Source organism: Tupaia chinensis, unplaced genomic scaffold (genome assembly GCF_000334495.1).
Source record: "Tupaia chinensis unplaced genomic scaffold, TupChi_1.0 Scaffold145652_1, whole genome shotgun sequence".
Classification (NCBI taxonomy): domain Eukaryota; kingdom Metazoa; phylum Chordata; class Mammalia; order Scandentia; family Tupaiidae; genus Tupaia; species Tupaia belangeri.
In genome coordinates, this window is record NW_006205509.1 from 1,243,376 (window position 1) to 1,270,482 (window position 27,107).

A 27,107-nucleotide genomic window follows, 5' to 3' on the forward strand; every position below is an offset into this window, starting at 1 on the left:
GGTCTGGGACTCGAGCAGCTGGGGAGTCATGTGACACAGCCATTACACTAACTGCTGGTCCCTGGTCAAAAAAACTCTTTAGTTTAATATTTTTAATCTCTCCATTTCTGTATAAATAAGGTATTTATGCACTGTTTCTAAAAGTAAAAGTTAACAATCAGCATTGGTCAATATATGAAAAGAACTGTATGCAATTATTTTCTTTTCGTTCCTTTTTTTCCTGGAGGGCATGTACACTCACCAGAGACAGAGAGGGAGAAAGTACCTAAGGGGAGGAGATGGTCACGCCACAACTCTTTCTCATCCTGTATCCTCTCAGGATATGGGGTACATAAGTACACCTACCCAAAATGTTTCTCAAGTCACCAGGTACAGGACTCAAACCATGCAATCAGCCACAGCAGATCTAGCTGCCACATCACTGGCTGGCCCCTGTAAGTGGTTTTTAATTAAAATATACTAAACTGGACCTTTGTTTACAAAAACACAGGTACACCTTTTTATTTTTAAGGTTTCTTCCATAAGGTATGAGCACTCATTGGAGAGAAAGAGAGGGAAAGTGAGATCACCCTCCTGGGAAGGATGGCCACACTGCAAAGCCTTCTCCTCCATTCTCCCCTTGGGAATTTGGGCACGCTCACATATGCACCTGGCATGACTGCACGTGCACCTGGCATGATTTTCAAGGTGCTGGATTCACGATTTAAACTGGGGTTGGCCAAGTTGGCCAACACCTTAAACACCATACCACCTGCCTGCCCTTATAAATCATGCTTTCTTACTATTAACTTTTTTCAAAAAAAATTTTTTTTTCATTTTTAATGTATTTATTTGCTGTGATCTTTAGTAAGTTTTTTTAATTGCTAGACTGTGCATTTGTTTCCCACAGAGAGGGACAGAGAAAAGGAGAGGGATAAAATACCCCACGATGGGATATGGTCATGTTGCAATCCCTTCTCCATTTCTCCATCCTGCTGAGATTTGGGACATGCATACACAGGAGTCCGGTGTGTTTTCCAGCCACTGAGGCTGGGATCCAAACCACCGTCCAGTCCATAGTTCCCACCATGTAGGATCTTCCTCATTTAATCACTAGGCCTTTAGCATGGCCTTCTGATGGAACGTTAATTCACTATCGGGCATGTGCACCTGTCATAGAAAGAGATGCAAAGTGGAAAGCATACCTCAGGGAGATGACCATGCTGCAATTCCTTCTCTACTTTTCTCTGAATATTGGGCACGCACACTCACGGGCAAGTATGTTTTTCTAGCCTCCAGGACCAAGACTCAAACCATGCAGTCAGCCATGTGGGATCTAGCCACCTTAACAACCATATTATCTGGGGGAAAACCTGCCACTGTGCTGACCATGTTCTGCCGGATAAGGTGCCCCTGAAGAAAGAATGTTCCTATGGCAGCTATGTTTATGGGGTGTCTTGGTGTTCTAAATAAAGTGAGTAAAGCTTGTGGTTTTCTTCTACATTCTTGTGGTCAGCCTAGCACTCCTGGATAAATTTTAGAATTTTTTATCCCTTTTTTCATGAAAAGAAAACATACTGTAATTTTAATGGGATATTTGAATCAGTGACAGATAACTAGAGCCTCTCAATGCTTTGTGACATTATTTAAATCCCAGATCTCATAAAGGACCATGCTAAAGTGTACTCACAAAAGAGATGATATGCAATAACCAAGACTACCTGTGTGAACCTTGACGCCTTGAAACCAATACTTCCTAATATCCAGGTAAAGAATAAAAGAAGTGTATTGAATACACACACACACACACACACACACACACACACACACACACATTTGGCTGGCCCATTTAATGGGAAAAAAAAAAAAAGTTTCTTTATAGGGAATGTGCACTCCCCAGGAAGAGGGAGCGGGGCAAGGGAGAGAAAATGAGAAGCTACCACACAGGGGATAGGGCCACACCATAACCCCTTCTCCATTCTCCCATTGTCTTGAGATTTGAAGTGCACGCACACACACACACCTCATATGATTTTTAAGCTATCGGATACTAGACTCAAACTCCAGTCAGCTACATGGGAATTCAGAGCCTTAACCAAAACGCAACCTGATAGTTCAATCCAATAGAATTTTTTTAAACATATTTTTGAGTGTTTTTGTTTTCTTTTGGCAAAGGGTACTGCACTCGTAAGAGACAGAGGAGGAGAAAGCCCACCTCAATGAGGTGTGGTCACACCATAATCCCTTCTCCTTCATTTCCCCCATCTTGTCAGGATTTTGAGCATGCACACATATACAATGTGTTTCTCAAATAGCCAGGGCTGGGATCTGAACTGCACAGCCAGCCACGTGTGATCTAGCTCTGTTAACCACTAAGCCTCACTGCCACAATTTTCTTTTCTCATGGTAAGAGTGCATGGGCATGCTTGAGTATACGGATGAAAGAGAGGGTTAGGATGACAGAAAGGTGCACCCTTCATAGGACCTGGTCATGCCACAATCCTCTTCCAGTTCTCCAGGCAATCAGATGCTACACTGCCCAGCATGTTTCAACTGAATGATATGGGAACTTGAATCAATCATCATGTGAGGGATCTGACTTCTGAGCAACACATAAGCAATGGCCATGGCACTGGCTCTTTAATAGTTATTAAAAAAAAAATAATAAATTGCCAGTTTATAGTAGAAGACGATGTTCTAATCTTAGGCCTCCTGATACCAACCAGCCACATACCCTAGCAAGATGGTTTCCTTTTTCAACCTTCACTTTTTTGAATGAATTAAAACTGTATCAAAACAGGGACCAGCCCATGGTGTAACGATGACGTAGCTGGACTCTCACGTAGCTGACCACGGTTGAAGTCATAGACCTGCCCCGCACACTGGGTACATGTGTGTCCATGCCCAAAATCACAAGAGAAGAATGGAGAAGGGACTGCAGCATGGCCAGCCTCCTCAGGGGGTGATTTCTTGCTGTCTCTCTGTCTGTCTCTTCAGCGAGTGCACACACCCTATAGCAAAAATTCTTAAAAAAAAAAAAAAATCAAAACAAAAGTCTTTCCAGATTTAAACATTATCATCTCTATATACTCATGGAAGGAGAGTGGAAAAGGAGGGACTATGGCATCATCATCTTTCCTGGGGATAATTTTTCAACTACCTTCTTGCTCTCTCTGGTGAAGACACATGCCCAATGTCAAAACTTTTTCTAAAATAATTTAATTATTTTATTTGTCATTATTTTCCAATTTGCTACAGAGCATGAGCACTCACCAGAGAGAGACAGAGTGAGAGCAAGGGAAAGTGAGAAAGAAGGGACTGCAGCATGGCCAGCCTCCTCAGGGGGTGATTTCTTGCTGTCTCTCTGTCTGTCTCTTCAGCGAGTGCACACACCCTATAGCAAAAATTCTTAAAAAAAAAAAAATCAAAACAAAAGTCTTTCCAGATTTAAACATTATCATCTCTATATACTCATGGAAGGAGAGTGGAAAAGGAGGGACTATGGCATCATCATCTTTCCTGGGGATAATTTTTCAACTACCTTCTTGCTCTCTCTGGTGAAGACACATGCCCAATGTCAAAACTTTTTCTAAAATAATTTAATTATTTTATTTGTCATTATTTTCCAATTTGCTACAGAGCATGAGCACTCACCAGAGAGAGACAGAGTGAGAGCAAGGGAAAGTGAGAAAGTAAGCTGCCAAGTCTGCAACTCAAACCGTCAGCACTTTAACCACGAGGCTACCTGCTGGTCCCCAATGTCAAAACTTAAAAGGTCAGCACACCTGCAGTGCAATGGGTGAGCCTCACCCTGGGAAAACCACCTTCGTGATCAGAAACACTGAGATCCTCAGGACCAGCAGATGGCGTAATGGCTACATCACTGGACTCACATGTAGTCGACCACAGTTCGAGTCCTGGATGCGATGGCTTAAACTCACGCCGGGAGCATGCATGCCCAAGATCCAGAGAGAATGGAAGAGAAGAGATTATGGCATGGCCATCCCCCTGGGGGGTGAGTTCTTTGTGTCTCTGTCTTGCTGGCTAGCGCATGTGCGCTATAGGACACCCCTCCCCCCAAAAGAAGAAACACTGAGATCCTAATGTCTGATTCAAAGTAAATGAATAGGGACCAGCAGATGGCATAATGGTTATGTCGCTGGAATCCCATGTAGTCAACTGCAGTCTGAATCCCAGATCTAACGACTTAAAACTCACAACAAGGCGCATGTGTATGCGTACCCAAGATCCCGAGAGGAGAATGGAGAAGGGACTGCAGTGCTGTCACTCTTCCCCACCGGGGGTTATTTCTTGCTTTCTGTCTCCCTGTCTCCGGGAGAGTACAAGGGTCATAGAGCAAAAATCTCTCTTAAAAAAAAAAGAAAGAAAGAAAGAAAGCAGATGAATAGACTTAACGCTGGGTGAAATAAGCCAGCCTTAGAAAGAAATGCACATGCCTTTTGGTCAGAACCGCCAGCTTCCAGTAATTAAACAAAATGATGTACACAAAAGGAAAGTGGAGAGGCACCTGATAGATGTTCTCCAACCCTTTTAGAAAACATGGAGCAGTTCCTTTGGCAACATTCACGGGAATGTACAAGAAAAGTGATATTGTACACATCAAGGGAATGGGTACTGTTCAAAAAGGAATACCCCACAATGTTACTATGGCAGAACTGGAAGAGTCTGCGATCTTACCCAGCATGCTGTTGGCACTGTTATAAACAAGCATGTTAAGGGCAAGATTCTTGTCAAGATAATTAATGTGCATATTGAGCAGATTAAGCATTTTAAGAGCAGAGATAGTTTCCTAAAATGTGTTTAAGAAAATAATCAGAAAAAGAAGGAAGCCAAAGAGAAAGGTACCTGAGTTCAACTGAAGCACCAGCCTGCTCCACCCAGAGAAGCACATATTGTGAGAACCAATGGAAAGGAGCCTGAGCTTCTGGAACCTATTTCCCTATGAATTCATGGCATGATGGGTGTTAAAAATAAACAAATCTATGGTCTATTAAAAATGAAAAGAAAGAAAAGAAGCGCTACATCAAACTTGTACCAAACAATTACACTTTAGGTCAGAATTTGAGAGATGTGATATAGGAAAGTAAGGAGGATAAATGTAGATGCCAAAGACTGTAAGGAAAGAAAACAGATGGCAGAAAATTTATGGTAGAGGCTGGGTGTGAAGTGCAAATGGAAGAAACGTTTTAACAGAAAAAAATAATAAAAGTCTCTGTTGAAAAAATATACAGAGTATATATTATAATGAAGACTTTACATAAAATGTGTTCTTAACCGGGGGGGGGGGGGACCCCCCCACAGCAACAAAAGACCACCACCAAAAAAGCACAAATAATCTTTTGTTGGGTTGGCCCACTGCATAGCGGTTAAGGGAGTCAGATCCCACATGACCAACCATAGTTAAAATCCCAGCCCCAGGAAAAGAAACAAACAAACAAATATCCCAGCACAAATGACTTGAAAAAATGCCATCTGTTTGTGTATATGGGCCTAAAATCCCACCAAGATGCAGAAATGGAAGAAAAAAGATTGTTGTATGACCATACCCCAAAAAGGGTGTTTTCTGCTTCTCCACCGCTCTCTCACCCTGGTGAGTGCATGTACCCTCTAGCAAGGCTGGCTCAAAACAAAAAGAGAAAAAAAACCTTACAAATAATTTTTTGTTTATAAAGCATCATCATCCTTACAATATAAATAAAACTAATTTTAAAGTTGAATAAAAATCTTGTTATATGGTTAAATTTTTCTAACTCTTAATGCTCTTCAAATGTTTTAAATCAACTGTTGTCAGTCAAAGGGAGTCTAAAAGTTGTCACTTTTAAAGGGATGTACACAATAAATTCTTCCAGACTTTACCAAAAAATATATTATTTTATATTGTGAGACTCCTCTTCCAATGAAACATGTTTCATGAAAACCTTTTGAGAAAGAACTAAGTTCTTAGAAGCAATTTTGGAAAAACATATGCCATGTGGTCTCCTTGCTAAAAGAAAAAACATAAAAAGAAATCAGAGGAATCATGGGGCCGGCAGTGGCACGGTGGTTAAGGGTGTTGGACTCCCACAAGGTCAACCACGGTTCAAGTCTCGGACTTGGTGGCTTGCTTTCTCACTTTCCCTCTCTTGCTCTCTCATTCTGTCCCTCTGTGGTCAAATTAAAATAAAGTTGAATAAAATAATTCTTAAAAAAAAAAAAAAAAAGAAACTAGAGGAATCAGATCTGGCAAGAGAGGGACCAGCAGATGGCATAATGGTTACATTGTAGACATTAACATAGTTGACTGCAGTTTGAATGCTGGACCTGGCAACTTAAAACTCATGCTGGACATGGGTGTTTGAGCGCCCAAACTTCCAAGAGGAAAATGGCGAAGGGATTGTGGCATGGCCATCCTGTCTAGGGGGATGATTTCTCATTTTTTTGTCTCTCTCTCAAGTACACTCACTCTATAGCAAAAAAAAAAAAAGTGCTTGAGACCTATCAGTCTTCTACAACAAATCATTCCCAAGATTCGTAATTTACTTCAAACATGTTTTAAGCACAAAACTTAACTAGTCTGGAATCAAACTAGTCAAGTTCAAATCTTGGTTCTCTTGTTTACTACGCATGTTTGCTTGAACATGTCCCAGTGTTTTTTTTTAACCTATAAAACAGACAAAACAACTGCATTTATTTAACAGAGTCATAAAAATTACCTTAAAAAAAATGTATCACTCTTAAGAATGATTTTGAGATATTAAATGCTCAATAAATGGTGTATCACCCTTAGGACTGATTTTGAGATATTAAATGCTCAATAAATGGTAGCTGTTGTCTCTTGTAAATTTAAACTCATGCAGATCATTTCAAAAGTCAATTTCCATTTTTTTTTTAATTTTACTTTATTTCAAATGAGGAAGGAGAAAAGAAAAAGAAGAGGTACTTTCAACATTTTCTCTTAATAACATGATTCGTTCCCAGCCTTCCAGTCAGCAAGAATCACGAGGGCACTACCATGGGCACAGTGAGTATGTCCAGGTCTCACCTTGGAGTTTCCCATATGGCTGCAACATTGTGCAACAGAGCATGACCACCTGTGCCACTATAACTGGGCTCAACAGCTCAAAAAATCCTTAATAACACGCATCCCTACATTTATTCCCAAATTATCTAACAATATTTGTGTTAACAGAGAACTCTATTTTCGAAAATATTACCCATTTTACACAATGACTGGAATTTAGACAATGGATTTTATGTCAGAGATTGCTATTCTAATTATTTTCTATATTATCTTTATTCAAAAAGCAATCTGGGGACCAGCAGTTAACATAATGGCTGTCGCTGGACACCCACGTAGTTGACCGTGGTTCGAGTCCTGGACCCGGTGGCTTAAACTCACGCCAGGCGCGTGTGCGTGCATGCCCATATCCCTGGGGGGTGATTTCTCACTTTCTGTCTCTGTCTCTCTCTGAATGCCTGGCGAGCGCACACGCCCTATAGCGAAAATCTCTCCAAAAAAAAAAAAAGAATTATTTATTAGTATATATGTTTTTCCACATGAGTTTTGCCAGAGAAAGACAGAAAGAGAGAGAATGAGAAAGCAACCTGCCAGGTCTGGGACTCAAACCATGGTCGGTCATGTGGGAATTACAACACCTCAATTACCATGCCATCTGCGGTCCCTCAATAAATAATTCCTTAAAAAAAAAAAAAAAGTCCTCTTGAATCCATTATCAACCTTAAGGTCAAAGTGTATTTGTGAACTGTAAATTAAAGTGATAGTATATTTTGTCAAAAAAAGAAAAGCACTGCAGTAACTCTTTAAGAACTACTGGGAATTTAAAAAATAAATTACAGCTATGATATTTATCTTACCGATTTTTTTGGAATGGTCGACTCATACTCATAGCAGCAGCATTTGTTTTATAAGATCCTGGTGAATTAAAGCCATTCATAAAACTACCATTGGGAAAGGGAGCCTAGAAAAAAATTTGAATTTTAAACAATATTAATGTTAAAGGCAAAATCTGGTATAAAAATCACAAATAACCTTAATGGGCTAGTCTGGGATGAATTTCCTTTACAAGTCAAAAACAACTGAAAATATTTTACTTACTCACTTCTGCAGTATTCACTTCCAGTACACTTGGCTTTATGAAAACTTCATTACTTAATGAAGAACATTCCTTTCTGACAAAATCTCACAACAGTGAAAGGGAATTAAAATGATCCAATCTTGGGGCCAGCAGGTGTCATAGTAGTTAAAATGTTGGACTCCCACATGGCCGGCCATAGTTCAAGTCCCAGACCTGGCACCTTGAAACTTATGGTGGATGCAAGTGCATGCACACCCAAAATTCTGATAGGATTGCATTGTAGCCATCCCCTCTGTGGGGTGATTTCTCACTTTCAGTCTCTCTGTCTCTCTGGTGAACACATGTGCTGTATAGCAAAAGTCTCTAAAAATAATAATAGTCAATCTCTTCTTTCAATGCACTCAGGAAATTTTATAGAATAAAACTATAGGAACCAACAGCTCAAGCATTATTAGTCTTATATCAGGTATAGAGAAAAAAAAATCCATACCACCTTGTAAAAGATAGAAAGTAAACAATATGACCACATGCACACAAAAACGAACTCCTATTTCAGCTGACTTCTAATTTCAGCTTAAACTTAAAATTGTATCATTGTGGGCCAGCAAGTGGTATAGAATTTAAGGTAGCTGAATCTTACATGGCCAACTGAATAGTTTATGTCCCTGATCCGGCAGCTTAAAAATCACTTGAGACATTTATGTGTGAGTACCCAAAATTCCAAGAGAATGGATGGAAGGGATAGCATCATGACCATCCCCCTTGAGGGGTGACTTCTTATTTCCTCTAGCTCTCTGGTGAGTATACCCTTTGTATAACAATATAAAAATAAATAACTATACTATTTTACATTTTATTATTGGATAAGGGTCTCACTTACCAGTGGTGTTTCAAAGTAAGGTGCAGGATTTGGAGACCAAGACTGAGGCACAATACTATAGACTGAGTACTGTTGGTGAGGATTATATACAGGCTGCATAAAGACTGGCGAGGCATACTGTGCTTGAGTTTGAATGGGCTGACTGTACATACTAGAATCCATTAATCGATAACCATTCTTAGCAAAAAAGGTATTGATGGCTTTTATCCTTGCCTAGAAGTAAAAGGAACATGTTATAGTAACAAAGGACTAATCATATTTTCACAAAAATGTTAACATATTCTACATGGCTGCATTATTTCTGCCTATTGTACAAGCAGTAGAGCAAAAGAAAGAAAATGGTAGTTTCAGTTAATAAGAAAGAACATAAAATTTAAACCAGTAAAATGACAACACATCACAGACATAGTGCTAATATTACCTAACTTATAAACTGCAAAAGTATACACAAAAATGGCACAAAAATACTATAGAAAAATGATTTAGAAAGCAGAGAAAAGGGAATCCTTCCATATTTCTGGTAGGAAAAGAAATGAATATAGCCATTATGGAAAACAGATAAGAGATACCTCAAAAATTAAGAACTTCAACTACCACGTGACCCAGCAATCTGGATCTACTACTAGGTATATAATCAAGGAAAATGAAATCAGTATGCCAAAGAGGTATGTGTACTTGGGAGTCCATTAAACATTATTCACAACTGCCAAGATAAGGAATTAACCTAAGTACCCATTAATAGTTGAATGGAAAAATAAAATGTGGTGATAAACATAAACACACACACACCCCCATAATATTAGTCAACCTTCATAAAGATAGAGTGTCTAGCATTTGTGAAAACACAGATGAACCTGGAGGATATTGAGCTGAGAGAAATAAATCAGAACTATATGGTTTTCATGTATGGATGAAGATATAAGTCTTTTGTACAACTTTTTTTTTTTTTTAAGAGAGATTTTTGCTATAGGGTGCATGCACTAGCTCCAGAGACAGAAAGTTAGAAATCACACGCCCCCCTAGGAGGAATGGACACACCATAATCCCTTCTCCTCCATTCTCTTCTCAAGGTTTTGGGCATGCACTCATACGTGCACAACATGAGTTTTAAACCGCTGGGTCTGGGACTATAACCGCGGTCGACTACAATGGAGTCCAGCAACATAACTATTACGCCATCTGCTGGTCCCTATGTAGAATTCTTAATAAAGTTAAATATCCAGGCCAGTGAGTGGCATGATGGTTGGGATGCTGGATTCTCACATGTCAGACTACAGGGTGATTCTCAGACTGCAGAGCTTGCTTTGTTCACTGCCCCCCCTCTTCTGGTGAGCAAATGTACCCTATAGCAAATTTAAAAATAACAGCAATAATGATGATGATAAAAAAATTTTTTTTTTTTTGAGAGGTTTTTGCTATAGGGAGCGTGCGCTCGCCAGACAGAGACAGAAAGAGAGACAGAAAGCGAGAAATCATCTCCCAGGGGCATGGCCACACCACAATCTGTTCTCATCCATTCTCCCCTTGGGATCTTGGGCACACACGCACATGCGCCCAGCGTGAGTTTTAAGTCACCGGGTTCGGGACGCGAACTGCGGTCGACTACATGGGATTCTAGCAACATAGCCATTACGCTAACTGCTGGTCCCAAAAAATGGTTTTTAAAGTTGAACTTCCTGTAACAGAGGATGATGGTGGTTGCCAGAGGCTGAGCACAGGGGACTGAGAGGGAATAAAAAGATATAGGTCAAAAGGTACTAAGTTTTGGGGCTGGCAGGTGGCATGGTGGTTAAAGCACTGGACTCCCAGAGTAGACCACAGTTTTAAGTCCTGAGCCTGGCGGCTTATTTTTTTCTCTCATCAAATTATAAAATAATAACAAATAAAATTAAATAAATAAAAATAAAATGTACTAAGTTTAGGGCACAGTTGGTGGCACAGTAGTTAAGGCAGCTGGATCTCATGTGGCCAACTGCGTAGTTTGAGTCTCAGACTCCAAGGCCAGAAAACACGCAAGGCATTTGTGCCCCAAATCCACAGGGGAAAATGGAGAAGGGAGTGCAGCATGGCCATATCCCAAGAGGGTAATTTCTCCCTTTCTCTGCCTCCTCACTGTAAGTACAAACAACCTATATCAAATGAAAAAAAATTTAGTTAAAACAAATTAATAACTCTAGAGATCTAAAGCACACCATGGTAACAAGTTTTAATAATAATGTATCATTTACACTAAAACTGCTAAGGAAAAAACTGTTCTTTTTCAGTACGTCTGAAATGGGGACCAGCAGTTAGTGTAATGGCTATGTCACTGGATTCCCATGTAGTTGACTCTGGATTGAGTCCCAGATCTAGAGGTTTAAATTCACATCTGGTGCATATGTAAGTCTGCCCACGATCCTGAGAGGAGAATGGAGGAGAAGGGAATGTGGTGTGGCCTTTCCCCCTGGGAGGAGATTTCTCACTTTCTGTCTCTCTCTGTCTTTCTGGCAAGTGCACGCACCCTATAGTAAAAACCTCTAGGTGGGGAAAAAAAAGTCTGAAATATCTAAGTTTAAAAGACCCTCCCTTGGGACCAGCAGTTAGCGTAATGGCTATGTCGCTGGACTCCCACGTAGTCAACCGCGGTTCGAGTCCCGGACCTGGTGGCTTAAACTCACGCCGGGCGCATGTGCGTGCGTGCCCAAGATCCTGAGAGGAGAATGGAGGAGAGGGGATTGCGGCGTGGCCATCCCCCCTGGGGGGTGATTTCCTGCTTTCTATCTCTCTGTCTCTCTCTGTCTGTCTGGCGAGCGCACGCGCCCTATAGCAAAAACCTCTCAAAAAAAAAAAAAAAAAAAAAGACCCTCCCTTAACCAGCAGTTAGCATAATGGCTATGTCTCTGGACTCCCACGTAGTCGACCGTGGTTTGCGTCCCAGACCCAGTGGCTTAAAACTCAAGCCTTGCGCGTGTGCGTTCATGCCCAAGATCCCAGAGGAGAATGGATTGCGGCATGACCATCCCCTCCGGGGGGTGATTTCTTGCTTTCTGTCTCTATGTCTCTCTCTGTCTGTCTGGTGAGCACACGTGCCGTATAGCAAAAAAACCTCTCAAAAAAAAAAAAAAAAAAAAAAGACCCTCCCTTACAACAACCATACCCAGAGGATACAACCTAATAGTTCATCTATGATTAAATACAGAATGCTACACCCACACAATTGACTATCTTGTGGATCTAAAAAGAATGGAGGGGGACCAGCAGTTGGCGTAATGGCTATGCCGCTGGACTCCCATTTAGTCGACCATGGTTCAAGTCCCAGACCCAGTGGCTTAAACTTATGCCGGATGCGTGTGTGTGCGTGCCCAAGATCCTGAGAGGAGAAGGGACTACGGTGTGGCCATCCCTCCTGTGGGAGGGATTTCTCACTTTCTGTCTCTCTGCCTCTGTCTTTCTGGTGAGCGCATGCACCCTATAGCAAAAATTTCTCCCCCCTAAAAAAAAGAATGGAGGAACTGCTATAAATACTATTAAGAAGTGATTTCCAGAATAGTGTTGTTAAAAAATAAAGCAACACAGGGGCCAGCAGTTGGCGTAATGGCTATGTCACTGGACTCCCATCCATGTGGTCAATTGCAGTTTGAGTCCTGGACCCAGTGGCTTAAACTCATGCCATGTACGTGTACGTGCATGCCCAAGATCACGAGGAGAGAGGAGGAAAAGGGATTGTGGTGTGGCCATCCCCCCTAAGCGGTGATTTCTCACTTTCTGTCTCTGTCTTTCTGGAGAGTATACGCACCCTGGAGCAAAAACCTCTCAAAAAGAAGAAAAAAGAAAAGAAAAAACGAAGGAAAACAAAAGAAAACATAAAAACAGGCATGGCAAAGCAGAAAAAAAAAGTATGACTAGTAAGCTATTATTTATCTAAGTAAGATGGGAATATGATGACAGCCTTTCATATACACATATAAATGTATAATTATGTAATGTACTGAGTTTTAACTATCTTGCTTTTAAACCAGGCACAGATTTAAAATACATTTAACAAAAAATCAAATTGTTAAAGGTAAAACAAAGTAACCCAAACAAGGATTCAGTAAATAACAGCAGAGTGACTCTGATTCATAAGGAGATCAAACTTTTTTTTTAAATAAGAGATTTTTGCTATGGGGCATGTGCATTTGCTGGTGAGACAGAGAGAAGCAGCGAGAAATCACCCCCCAATAGGAATGGCCACACTGCTATGCCTTCTCCTCCATTCTCCTCTCAGGATTATGGGTACGCATGTAAAACCTGCCCAGCGTGGGAGGGTATTAAGCCACCAGGTCTGGGACTCTAACCACACTCATGTGGGATCCCAGTGCTTTAATCACTACACCACCTCCTGGCCCTAAATCTCAACTGTTATATATGTTCCTTAGCTATAAACCAGAAGACAAAAAGTAAGGCATGCATGCACATGCATGCACGTGCACACACACACACACAAATGAATTGCTTTCAAAACTACAGTGCCATTAGTAGTGTTGTGCCAATATTTTTGTGTGTAATTATGAGATAAAATAAATCAGTAATCTTATTCATTGTCATTATTTTTATTTTATTTTTTTGAAGTTGACCAGAGAGAGAGAGAGAAAGCAAGCAGCCGAGTCCTGGACTTGAACAGTGGTCAGCCATCCGGTTACCTCAACCACCATGCCACCTGCCGTCTCCAAGCAAATCAGTAATTATACTAATGTCTCTGAGACCCAAGATTTTCATGAGGAAAAATGAGACACTGATGTGAGACTTAAGAAATAAAAATCACTCTTTGCCACTATACAAGATGGCAGGTAAAAAAGCTACGAAGCAAGATACTGAGAAAAAACCTGAATCCAAGAAAGCTGATGCTAGTGACAAGGTTAAAAGAGGTGATCCCAGGGATCAGCAGTTAGTGTAATGGCTATGTCGCTGGACTCCCATGTAGTCAACCATGGTTTGAGTCCCAGACCCAGTGGCTTAAAATCACGCCGGGCGCGTGTGCGTGTGTGCCCAAGATCCCAAGAGGAGAATAGAGGAGACGGGATTGTGGCGTGGCCATGCCCCTGGGGGGTGATTTCTCGCTTTCTGTCTCTCTCTTCCATCCCCCCCTATCAAAAACCCCCCCCCCAAAAAAAAAAAAAAAAAAAGAAAAAAGAAAAGAGAAAAGAAAGGTGACTACAAGGCTAAAAATAGTCCAAGAAAAGGAAGCCCCATTGCAGCTGAAACCCGGTCCTAGTCCGGGCATTGGCCGATATTCCTGGTCTGCCATGTATTCCAGGAAGGCCATGTAGAAGAAGAAATACTTGGCCACCTAATCCAGGATTGAAAAGAAAAAGAAGAAAATTCTAGCCACTGTCACAAATCCAGTTGGTGGGGACAAGAATGGTGGTATCCAGGTGATTAAACTTCACAAAATGCCTGGAATGAAGATGCACCTTGAAAGCTGTTGAGCCATGGCAAAAAATCCTTCAGTCAGCATGTGAAAAGCTATGAGCTAGCATCACTCCTGGGTAAGATCATTCTCACTGGAAACCACAAGAGGCAAGAGTGTGATTTTCTTCAAGCCGCTGAGCAGTGGTTTAAGACTTACAACTAGACCTCTAGTTCTCAATTGAGTATCACTGCATAGAACACACCAGAAATTTGTCATCACCACCTCCACGAAAATTGATATTAGCAAAGTAAAAATCCCAAAACATCTCACTGATGTTTTACATCAAGAAAAAGAAGCTGCAGGAGCCCAGACACCAGGAAAGTGAGATCTTTGACACAAAAGGAGAAATACATTATTACAGAGCAGTGCAAGGCTGACCAGAAAGCTGTGGGCTAAAAATGTTTTACCAAAAAAAAATCAAAGCTGTTCCTCAGCTCCAGGGCTACCTGTGATCCATGTTTGCCCTTACAAATGAGGTTTACCCTCACAGATTGGTATTCTAAATTTCTTCCAAGAACCTAATTAAATAACTGATCATATTAAAATAAATATATAAAACGAATAGTCTGAATTTAAAGTGCAACCAATAGTACAAATTCATGATGTATTTTGCCTTAAAATACACACACTCTAGGGGATGCTGGCAGACGGTGTGGTGGTTAAGGCACTGGACTTGCACATGGCTGACTGGTGTTTGGGTCCCGGATCTGGTGGCTTGCTTTCTCACTCCCCCTGTCCCTGTCTCTCTCTGTTGAAATTAAATAACAATTATAAATAAATAAATAAATAAAACTAAATAAACAAACACACAGGGACTAAAAGATGACACAGTGGTTAAGGTGCTGGAATGCCATATGGCCAACCATGAATCAAGTGCCAGACCTGGAGGCTTGTCACCTTGGGAGGGGCTGGCAGGTGGTATGGTAGTTAAAGGTGCTGCATTCTGACACAGCTGACTGCAGTTCAAGTCCCGGGTCTAGCAGCTTGTTTTCTTGATTTCCCTTTCTCTCTCTGGTCAAATATATATAGAAAAAAATAACAATAATAAGAAATGGAATTAAATAAATAAATAATTATTTAAAATCGAAGCAAAAACAAAAGAAAAGAAAATCGCTTTGGGCATGTGTGTGTGTGCGTGCACAAAATCCCAGAAGGAGGAGACCAGCAGTTAGTGTAATGGCTTTGTCACTGGACTCCCTATGCGGTCAACCTCAGTTCGAGTCCCAGATCCGATGGCTTAAATACACACCGGGCGTGTGTGCATGCATGCATGCCCATGATTCCGAGAGGAGAATGGAGGGAGAAGGGATTGCGGCATAGCCATCCCCCCCTGGGGGATGATTTCTCACTTTGTCTCTCTGTCTCTGTCTGTCTGGCGAGTGCACGCACCCTATAGCAAAAAACCTTTAAAAAAAAAAAAATCCCAGAAGAACAGAGAAAGGGATGGGGTATGGCCTTCCCCCCACAGCCCCAGAAGTAATTTTTCATTTTTCTCTCACTGTCCCCTCTGGGGCATGCACATGCCCTACGGCAAAAACCTTTAAACAAATAAATGAACAAACACCTATTTCTTAAGCTCTGTCCAATGACAAAATCAGTAGCCATAACACTCTCTGCTTAAACAGTGGACTTAAAATATCATGTTCCTGGGACCAGCAGTTGGCGTAATGGCTATGTCACTGGACTCCCACGTAGTCAACCGCGGGTTGGAGTCCCGGACCCGGTGGCTTAAAACTCACACCGGGCACGTGTGCATGTGTGCCCAAGATCCCGAGAGGAGAATGGAGGAGAAGGGATTGCGGCGTGGCCACCCCCTTGGGGGGTGACTTCTCACTTTCTGTCTCTCTGTCTCTCTCTGTCTGTCTGGCGAGCACACGTGCCCTATAGCAAAAACCTCTCAAAAAAAAAAAAAAAAATCACGTTCCTGGGGATGGCAGGTAGTGTGGTAGTTAAGGATGCTGGACTCCCACATGGCCAACTGCAGTTTGAGTCCCGGACCTGGCAGCTTGCTTTCTCACTTTCTCTCTCTCTCTCTCTCTGTCATTCTGTCCTTCTCTAGTCAAATTAAACAAACAAATAAATGTACATAATTTTTTTTAATTCTTAAAAAAAAAAAAAATCACCTTCCCATAAAGGAAATCTCGAGAACCAGGCCTTTGACATGAAATGAACAAGAGCCTGAAACAACTTGTACTACATAGCAAAAAGCTATTGAAGATTATAAGGAGTATGACAAAAGGACTTATGAGTCAATCAAAAAGACCAAAATCAACATTGACAATAATATACTAAATATATTTAAATATTTAAAACCAAAAACCAGTTTATAGTCATTTTCGGAAGGTGCTAAGAATTAACACACTAGTTTTAAAAACTAGTACTGAAATTGAGGCCAGCTGATGGCATGGTGGTTAAGGGCACTAGACTCCCACATGGCCAATTACGGTTCGAGTCCCAGACCCAGCACTTGTTTTCTCTTTTCCTCTTTCATTCTCTTACAAATTTCCCTCTCTGGTCAAATTAAAATAAAGAAATGAACTTAAATAATACTTAAAAATGAAATAATTCTTCAAAAATCATTTAAAAAAAACAAGCTAGTACTAAAACCTAGAACCAATAACTTATCGTGCATTTCATGTATGAACTATACCTCATGGTAATGAAGAAAAGGGCGATCATTTCCTTGTAGAAGTACTTCAAGTAATAAAATGGAAAAAAATACCACAAAACAGTACCATTTTGCAATCTGAAGTGAATTAAAAGATCTACTCAATACATTAGTACCAGCTAGCTTGTTCCCCCCTTCACTGGTTGCCATTAAAAAAAAAAAAAAAAATCAAACTCAAATCTAGTCAAGCTGCTAGATTTAGCTATCCAACAACATAAAATTCAGCAAATGGAAGACCACAATAAACTACACTCAAGAATACAGCTAGCAGACCAGCAGGTGACACAGAGGTTAAAGTGACTCAATCCGACACAGACAACTACATGGTTCAAGTCCCAGACCTGGTGGCTAGAAAAAATGCTGGATGTATGCGTGTGCATGCCTAAAATCTTGAATGGGAAGGGACTGAGGCTAGACATGCCCCAGAGGGTGGTTCCTCACTGTCTCTCTCCCTCTCCCCCTCAGCTTGCCCACATGTCCAATAGCAAATTAAAGGAAAAAAAGGTCAGGGCAATTAAAAAAAAAAAGGAAACTAGCAAAAGGTATATAATGAGAAACTTACAAGACAAATAACAGTCATTTTATCAATATGCTTACAAATATTTTCAAAGGTAGAGGAAAAAATATGATTCTTAAAGCAGAAAAAAGGAGGAATAAAGAAAATATAAACAGTAAGTGGGTATACAATGATGTTTAAAAAACTGTTTTTCAAGTGTGATGATACTGTGATTATGTTTTTAAAAAGAATCCCTACCTTTCAGAGCTAATTAAACATTTATGGATGAAACTGAAGTTAAAATTTCTGTTTTTAAAGTATTTATTATTATTATTCCTTTTTTTTTTTTTTTTGCTACAGGGCATGTGTGCTCACCAGAGACTGACAGAGAGAAAGCAAGGCACCAGGTCTGGGATTCAAACAGCAGTCTGCCATGTGGGAATCCAGCACATTATCAAGTTATCTGCTGGCCCCTAAAGTTAAAATTTGTCTCAAAATAAGTGGGAGTAAAGATGAGAATACGAATGAAACCAGTCTGGCTATGTTCTACTGACTGTTATATCCCAGTTGGCGATAGGTAGCGAAGAGCAGAGCAGTGGCAATCCCAAGGGGGATGTTCCTAGTTGAAGTTTGAGACCTTGCTAAATATGCTAGGCATGTGCTTGCCCATGATCCAGGGCTGCTGAGGGCAGTGTAGGGGACATTGAAGGTGGTGCTACTCTCTTTCTCTCATGGGTTAAACAAATAAATGTGAATTGGGGTAGGAAGACAGAAGTTCAGTTTTAGAACCAAAGAGTTTTAGAGACGGATGATAGTGATAGTTAAACATTATTCATGTATTTAATACGACTGAACTATCCATTTAAGAATTGTTAAGAGGGGGGCCAGCAGGTGGTATTGTAGTTAAGGGCACTGAACTCCCACATGGCTGATCTTGGTTTGAGGATCTGGGCGCGCGCTTGCACTCTCTCTCTCCCCCTCCCGCCCCCCTGCCCCCGCCTTCTTCCCTCCTTCCCTCTCTGGTCAAATTAAAATAAAATAAAATAAATAAAGTTAAATAAAATAATTCCTAAAAAAAAAAAAGAATAGTTAAGATAGAAAATTTTATATCATAGTTATTTTACCAACAACAAAAAAACCCGGGGAAAAAAACTGGGTAACAGTACACAGGGACTCATTCGACTGTTTCTCTATTTTTAAATATCTGAAATTCCTGTGTTAAGTTAAAAAGAATTCTCTAACACTAAGTAAATTTGTAAATTAGAACATTTGTTTATGTAGAACCTATTGCTGCTTTTGCCCTATAACCTGTTATAGTCACTATCTGACTCTTTAAAGAAAAGGTTTGGGATCAGCAGATGGCATAATGGTTACATCACTGGACTCCCCACATGGTCGACACTGAGTACCAGACCTGGTGGGTTAAACCTTATTCCAGGCACTTGTGATTGTGTGTCGAGAATCCAGAGAATGGAGAAGAGAATGCAGTGTGGCCACCCCCACAACGAATGATTTCTCATTTTCTGTCTCTCTGGTGAGTGCACAAGCCCTATATCAAAAACTTCTCTTAAAAAAAAAAAAGTTTGCTGACCCTTTTCACTACAGTAAGAATCAAAAGCACTAAGTTCTTGGGAATATGAAGTAAAATAATGCACATGAAAGCATAAAATTACTACTCTAATAATTAAAGAAAACAATGTTTCAGGGGCCAGCAAGTAGCATAATTGTTAACATGTTCAACTACCGTGTTGCCAGCAGAGGTTCAAGCCCCAGATCTGGTGGCTTTAAATTCACACCAGGTATGTGTACATGTGTGCCCAAAATACTGAGAGGAGACTGGAGAAGAGATTGCGGTGTGGCCATCCCCCCTGGGAAATGATTACTCACTTTATCTCTCTCTGCTTCTGTCTCTCTGGTGAATGCACATGCCCTATAGCAAAAATATGTTTTATGATCCTTACAGGTCAGGAACCACCTTTCTTCCAAAATGATAACCAAACAATAAGAAATCAATTATGGCCATATTTTTAAAAATTGACTTTACCTTGACCCAAAAAATAATGACTGGGCTAGCCAGTGGTATGGTGGTTAAGGTGGCTGGATCCCACATGGTCAACTGTGCAGTTTGAGTTCCAGAACCAATGACTTGAAAAACACCAGGGACATGTGCACATGCCACAAATCCCAACAGGTAAATAGAGAAAAAAGCAGAATGGAGAAGGGATTGTGGCATGCTCTACCCCCCCGCAGGGGTACATTCTCACCTTCTTTCTATGGGTAATCACATGTACCCTATAGCAAACAAAAAAATAAAGGATTTTAAAAAATTAATTAGTTTTATTATAGGGCATTTGCACTCACTTGGAAAAAAACAAAGAGGGAAGAAAAAGGGAATGAGAGCTTGCCCCAGTGGAAGACGGTCGTGCTCCAATCCCTTCTCCTCCGTTCTCCTTTTGGGATTTTGGGCACATATAGCATGTATACTTGGCATGTTTCTCCAGCTGCTGGCTCCAAGACTTAAACCACAAAGTGGGCCATGTGGGATTGAGCCATTGTAAACACCATGCCACCTGCTGGTCTGAGTTTTTTTTTTTTTTAATTGCTAGAGGGCACAAGCATTCACCAGAGAGAGTAAGAGAAAGAATTCTTCCCTCTCATGCTGTCACACTCCAATCCCTTCTCCTCCATTTCTCAATTCTACTGTGATTTTAGGCCCACGTCCACACATGCCCACATGACCGGTATGTTTTCCAAGTCACCAGGGCAGGGATTCAAAGTATATTTGGATGCAGGGTCTGGCTCCCCTTAACCGTTAGGTTATGGGCCCAACTTGACATTATTTTCTCTTTAATATATTTTTCCTTGGGGGCCGGCAGGTGGCATGGTGGATAAGGGTGCTGGACTCCCACATGGTCGACCACAGTTCGAGCCTCAAACCTGGTGGCTTGCTTTCTCACTTTCTCTCTCTCTCTCTGTGTCTTTCTGGTCAAATTAAAAAATAAAGTGAATGAATAAATAAAATAAATAATTCTTTAAAAAAAATTTTTCCTTTATTCATGATGTAGTGTATGTACAGATGAGAATATGAGAGCGAGAGAGAGAGAGAGAGAGAGAGACACTCTTTACAGGGCGTGGTCATGCCATATTCTCCTTCCTCCATCCTTCCAACCTGCTGGACAGTCTTGTGCATGCCCAATTTATTTCAGGCTGAGGATTCGAACGATAAGCCCCACATGGGATCCAGCTTCACTTGAGTAGTGCATTACTGCTATACCAAGGAGACAGCCCAGTGGCAATATTTTAAATGTAGCCCATTAATCAAGAAAATAGCAGTCAACAGAAAAAAAGACTCCACGATGACCCAAACATTGCAAAAAACAAACAAAGATTTTAATACAGCTATTATAAATAAATATGTTCATAGATAACAAGGAAATTATATTCTTAATAAGGGTAAATCTTCGCAGAGAAAAAATATTATTAAAAAGGGAAATTCTAGAACACAGCATCTGAAATAACAAAATCACTGAACAGTACTATCAGGAGAGTGGGAGACAGCAAAAGAAAAGGTAAGTCAACTTGAGGATGAATCCAAGTCCATAGAAATTATCCAATCTAGAGAACAAAGAAAAATAGATTAAAGAAAAATGAACAGAATTTCAGTGACATCATGCAGTCCAACACATGTGAAACTAGAGTTCAAAATAAAACAAGGGAGAAAATGGGATAGAAAAAAAAAATTTGAAAATCTTTAAATTTGAAAGTGTAGAAAACTACCCAAACTTGGTGGAAAATACCCAACTACAAACCCAAGAACTTTGACATGCTCTTAGCAAGATAAATTAAACCATACAAAGATAACTTACCAAAAATCAAAGAAAAAAACCAAGATCTTAATACCAGGCAAAGAAAAAGAACACTTTATAGAAAGATGAGTAATGTGAATGAATGATGGTGAACTTCTCACCAGAAGCAATAGAGTCTACAATGACATCCTTAAAGGTCGGGGAAACATTATTAATTTTCAATACAGCATTGCGCATCCACTAAAAATATCCATCAAAAATGGCTGTGGGCAGCTAGCTTGACATCCTGGTGGTTATAGCAAGCTGGACAGCACATGGCAAACTGTGGTTTGAATCTGAGCCTTGGTGGCTTAAAAAGCTACTACCTGGATGCATGTGTGTGCAAGAGTGCCCAAATTTGGAAAGGACAGAGAAATGAAGAAGAGACTGTGGCATGACCATGCCCCACCAGGGGGTGCTCTCTCCCAATCCCTCTTTCTGTCTTGAGCACACTCTCTGTGGCAATTAAAAAATAAAGGGGCAATAAATGGGAGGGGGGTAGAAAATGAGTGTGATGGGTTAGCAGGTGGGGTGGAGGTTAAGGCAGATGGAGTCCACACTGCCAACCACACTGATCAATTCTGGTCAGCAGCTTGAAACTACACCTGGCACATATAGGTGCATGCACCAAATCTTGAGAGGAGAATGGGAGATGAGTGATTTTTCACTTTTTCTCTTTCTTCTTCCTTCCCCCTCCCAATTCCACATCAGTAAGCTCAAATGCCCTATAGCAAAACAACAACAACAACAAAACTAAAGAAAGGAGAGAGACCAGCAGATAGCATATTATGTCCTTGCACTCCCATGTAGTTGACTGGAGACACACACTCGGCGACTTAAAAACTCACTCCAGATAGGTATGCACACTCATTTCCCTGGGTGGGGGGTGGAGTGACTGCTCCCTTTCTGTATCTCTATCTCTGTACCTCTGGCAAGCACACATGCCCTATAGCAAAAACCTCTATCTCCAAAAAAAAAAAAAGCATAAGAGTGTAGTATCAGCCTGACAGTCAACAGTGTGCCAGACTGCAGAACTAGAGGGAAAACCCTGTGGAAGATGCCCTCGCTGCTTGCTTTCACATATAGAAACACATGCAGACTCATGCTTTATCATAAATAAGAAATGAATGTGAAATACTAGACATTGTTAAATAAGAAAAAAGAGGGGCCAGTAGGTAGCATGGTAGTTAAGGGTGCAGGTCTCTCACATGGCTGATTGTGGTTAAGAGTCCCAGCCATGGCAGCTTGCTTTCTCACTTTCCTTCTCTCTCACTCTGTCCCTCTCTGGTCAAATTAAAATAAATGAATAATAAAAAAAAGAGAATTCATCACTAATAAGCATTGTCAGAAATGCTAATAGGACCAGTCCTGGAATGTAAGTTAGGTCCTCTGCAGAGGAAGCCATCGCTCATATCACCAACCAGGATGTGAGTCCTGGCCACAGTGGTTTGAAAAACACACTAGTTATGTACATGTGTATGTGCCCAGGATCCTGCTGGGGTAGAGAACTCGAGGAAAAAGAATTGCAAAACCAAGCCCCACTGGGTGGTTTTCTTTCTCTTTTTCTTTTCCGCATGCTTATGCCCTATGTACAAAGAACTTCCTATTAATGAAATCATTAACAAATGAAGAAGCAGGTAGACAATTTTTATCCTCTAAATATATTTGTCCTTAGATATCATTACCTGAAACCTAGAACTCTGGCAATAAAAAACATGTACACAACAAGAAAGTACAGCAGAGCCTTAGAGGTAGCTTAACATGCTGAAGATCCAAGATCATATGGTAACAGTTTCACGGATGGATTTTTTTAATTTAACTTTATTTATTTGTTTATTTATTTAAATTTGACCAGAGAGGGACAGAGTGAAGAGAGAGAGAATGAGAAAGCAAGCCACCAGGTCTGGGACTTGAACCTTGGTTGGCAGTTCTTCAGAGATGGATTATAAAATTCCTGGTTCCTCTACTCCCAGATGTTAAGTCATTTGGTTTATTTATTGGCGAGTTTTTTGCTATAGGGCGAGTGTACTCGCCAGAGAGACAGAGACAGACGGATAGACAGAAAGCAAGAAATCACCCCCCCCGGGGGTGGGGGTGGCCACACTGCAATCCCTTCTCCTCCATTCTCCTCTCGGGATCTTGGGCACACACGCACATGCGCCAGGCATGAGTTTAAGCCAGTGGGTCTAGGACTCGAACTGAGTCGACTACATGGGAGTTCAGCGACATGGTTTTAATGAATGGTATAAAGTTAATATGAACTTGCTGGCAAGAATACTGCTATGTGTTGGCCAATCAAAATATCATAAAGAAAAACTAAAATGGCAAAATAAAAGGGGAGAATACTCTTATTGAAAGGCTATTTACTATCATACCTGAGATTCAAGCAAAAGCAATAAAAAATGACAATTATAAAGAATGAGCAAAATAGTGAAGGTTTGCAGATGATATCTCTCAGGCTAACAATCCAAAGGCCCAACAAACCATTAGATACAATAAATTATAATAGTTCAGGCAAGGATGCTACAGACCATAACACCCCCCCCCTCAAAAAAAAACCCTGTCATGACAGCAAGAAGGAAGGGGGGCGGAAATCAACAAACATTCCTTGCGGGAAGCAATTATAATATAAAGCGGACTTGAATTAATGTTGTTTTACATATTACATAAAGTTACCACAATATGAGGGGCTGGCAGGTGTCGTGGTGATTAATGCACTGGACTCCCCCATGTCCAGTCCCAAACCAGGTGGTGGCTTATTCTCTCACTTTCCTTCTACCTCTCTGTCTCTCTGTCTGCCTCTCTCTGGTAAATGCATGTGTAAATAAATAAATAAATAAAATAATAAAATGTTTAGAAGTTACCACAATAATGAATAGTATAAATTTAAAATGCCAATTATTCCAAATTTAACCAATAAATTAAATGCAATCTCATTATTTTCAATATGGTTTCTGTTTAATTGTTGACACCAGAAATTCTAAAATTCATATGGGAAAGTAGTGACCTAATAGACAAGATAAACTTTAAAATAATAAACAAGGAAGGAACTTTCATAAGGAAATAAAAATACTATAAAAATATGGTAATTAAAACAGTAATATTGGATTGGGGTCACAGACACTGATAAAAGCAACAGAGAATCTGAAAAATATCTCAGATGTGGGATTAGATACAAGTTATGGACAAGACAACAAAACTAAATAATTGAGACAACTGTCTTAACATATAAAAGAAAACAATGGAATTATGTTCTTATACAATGCAGAAATTAACGCAGATGTATCAAAGACCTAAACCTGAAATATAAAACTTCAAAGCTATTAGAAGATATAGGAGAATAATCTTTTATAGTCTCAAAACAGGGAAAAATGATACTAGAGAAGATTCTAGGCAGAGACAGTAGAATGACAACTAGCGAAGAACCTCATCTGTAATATAGAAACTAGTATCATCAATCACACTTGCAACAATGAGATTTAAGTATGTCAAGTTCTTAGAATAGTGCCTGACATATAACCTCTAGATAAATGCTAAGTTATTCTCAAGTCTCACTTTTCTCGTTGGAAAAGTAGAAAAAACAAACTTATCCCATTTAAGTTCTCATAAGGATGAAAGGAGTTAATATATTCCAAGTGCTCAGAACACAAACTAATGCACTGTAAGAGGTGGAGAGAGAGAGAAAGGTGGAGGCCTATAAGAATAATGTATTACATTTACAAATAATGGTAAGAGTGATTATATCACACAGGGAATAAGAATCATGTCAAAATAAGCACATTTAAAATTATGCTTTTGAATGGCAGTTTTGGTGGCAATGGGGAGAATAGACTGTTAAGTGTAGAGAAGTCCAAAGACGTAGCACTACAAGCCTACTGTAATTGTTCGCGTCTAAACAATGGCATAATGAATGCCAACAGGACTTGAGAACGTATCTGACATTGAAATATAGTGAACTAAGTGTCAGCAACACAATTCCTATGAACCCATATGGCTGTATATCAACATAGTGAGCTAACTGAGATGAAGTTCACAGTACTCAGAATGTTTTTCATCTCTGCTATTAAATTATTCCTACCACTCAGTTGAGATCAAGAGCTACATGTTATAAATCAGTATGTAACTAAAGCTTCATGCTGTTTTAAGTTATGTTGTGAGAAATAAATGCCTTATTAAAAGCATTTAATTCAGCACCTTTAATTCAGGACCTTTACCCACCAGCAGGTGGTGTGGTAGTTAAAGGTGCTGAATCCCACATGCCAACTGCAGTTTTGAGTCCCTGACCTGGTGGCTTCCTTTCTCACTTTCTGTCTCTGTCTCTCTCTGATAAAACTGGAAAATAATAATAATAAATAAAAAAGTTAAAATAATTATTTTTTAAAAAAATAATTTAATTGCCCTCTCAACTAATTCTCTGAAGTAAAACAGAATATAAGCCAGAAATTTCAATAAAATCAATATGGATTTTAAAAATAGTCTTTTTCTGTGTTTCTTAAATTCTCAAACAATGGAAAACTTTCTCAGTTCATACTGTCCTCTATTTACAAATGTTTCTTGCCATTATTGGCTTGCCCTGAAATGTTTTAACTTCTTCTCTTATGTATTTAAATGCCTGTTAACAAAGCAGAAAGAAACCTCATTAGTTTTCAAAACATTTCATTCAAGTTATCTTTATTCTATCAGAGAGTTTGGCATTAGCAAAAGTGTCTAAACTAAACAAAAAGTTCTGAAGGTTAAGTCCATTGTGCAGGCAATTAAGAGAATGAAAAAGCAGAAATTTAGAACCTTCTTAGCTACAGTTCACATTTACGGAATAAGTTACTACGGATTATTGCAGACAAAGTTCAGTAACGCAAGATGCAGAAGAAACAAGACTCAAAATACCACTACATACTGGGGCCGGCAGGTGGCGTGGTGGTTAAGGGGGCTGAACTCCCACATGGCCAATCACAGTTCGAGTCCCAGACCTGGAGGCTTGCTTGCGCTCGCTCTCTCTCTCTCTCTCTTTCTCTCTCTCTCTCTGTTTCTCTCTGGTTAAATTAAAATAAATAAATACATAAAGTAAAAAAAAAAGATTTCAAGCTTAAAAAAATAAAATCTTGGGGCCAGCAGGGGGCATGGTAGTAAAAGTGCTGGACTCCCACATGGCCAACCATAGTTTGAGTCTCGAATCTGGTGGCTTGCTCTCTCACTTTCTCTTTCTCCCCCATTCTCTCCTCAAATGAAAAAATAACAACAACAAATAAAAATGTTTAAAAAATCTTAAAAAAAAAATCACTTATAGGAGCTGGCAGGGGCTGGAGCCGAGCGTGCTTCAAGTGCTAGTCCCAGTGGCTTACTTTCTCACTTTCTCTCTCTCTCTCTCTCGCTCTCATTCTGTCCCTCTCTGGTCAAATTAAAATAAATACATAAATGAATGAATAAAGTTAAAAAAAATAATTATTTAAAAAATCTCTACGTAACTATTAAAAATATTCTATCAGACAAACTTCTAATGTGAAGAATTTTTTTAAAGATTTTACTTTATTTACTATTACTATTATTTTTAGCTTGAACAGAGAGAGACATAGAGAGAAAGGAAAAGTGAGAAAGCAAGCTGCCAGGTCTGGGACTTGAACTAGTTGGCCATGTGGGAGTCTACCACCTTAACCACCATGCCACTTGCCAGCCCCAAGATGAAGAATTTTAAAGAAGAATAAAAACTGAGTTCAG

General features: G+C 40.0%; 1 protein-coding gene across 9 annotated transcripts in view; it reads right to left on the reverse strand.

Moving 5' to 3' along the window:
* LARP4 (La ribonucleoprotein 4) overlaps nucleotides 1-27,107 on the reverse strand; it is a 104,334-nt gene that overhangs the window by 20,378 nt on the left and 56,849 nt on the right. For all 9 annotated transcript variants that reach the window (XM_027768167.1, XM_006168167.3, XM_006168171.3 and 6 more), the window contains 2 exons: nucleotides 8,956-9,168; nucleotides 7,855-7,958 (listed from right to left, as the gene is read on the reverse strand). In XM_027768167.1, the coding sequence (XP_027623968.1) occupies nucleotides 7,855-7,958; nucleotides 8,956-9,168 (317 nt within the window). The remainder of the gene's footprint in view (nucleotides 1-7,854; nucleotides 7,959-8,955; nucleotides 9,169-27,107) is intronic.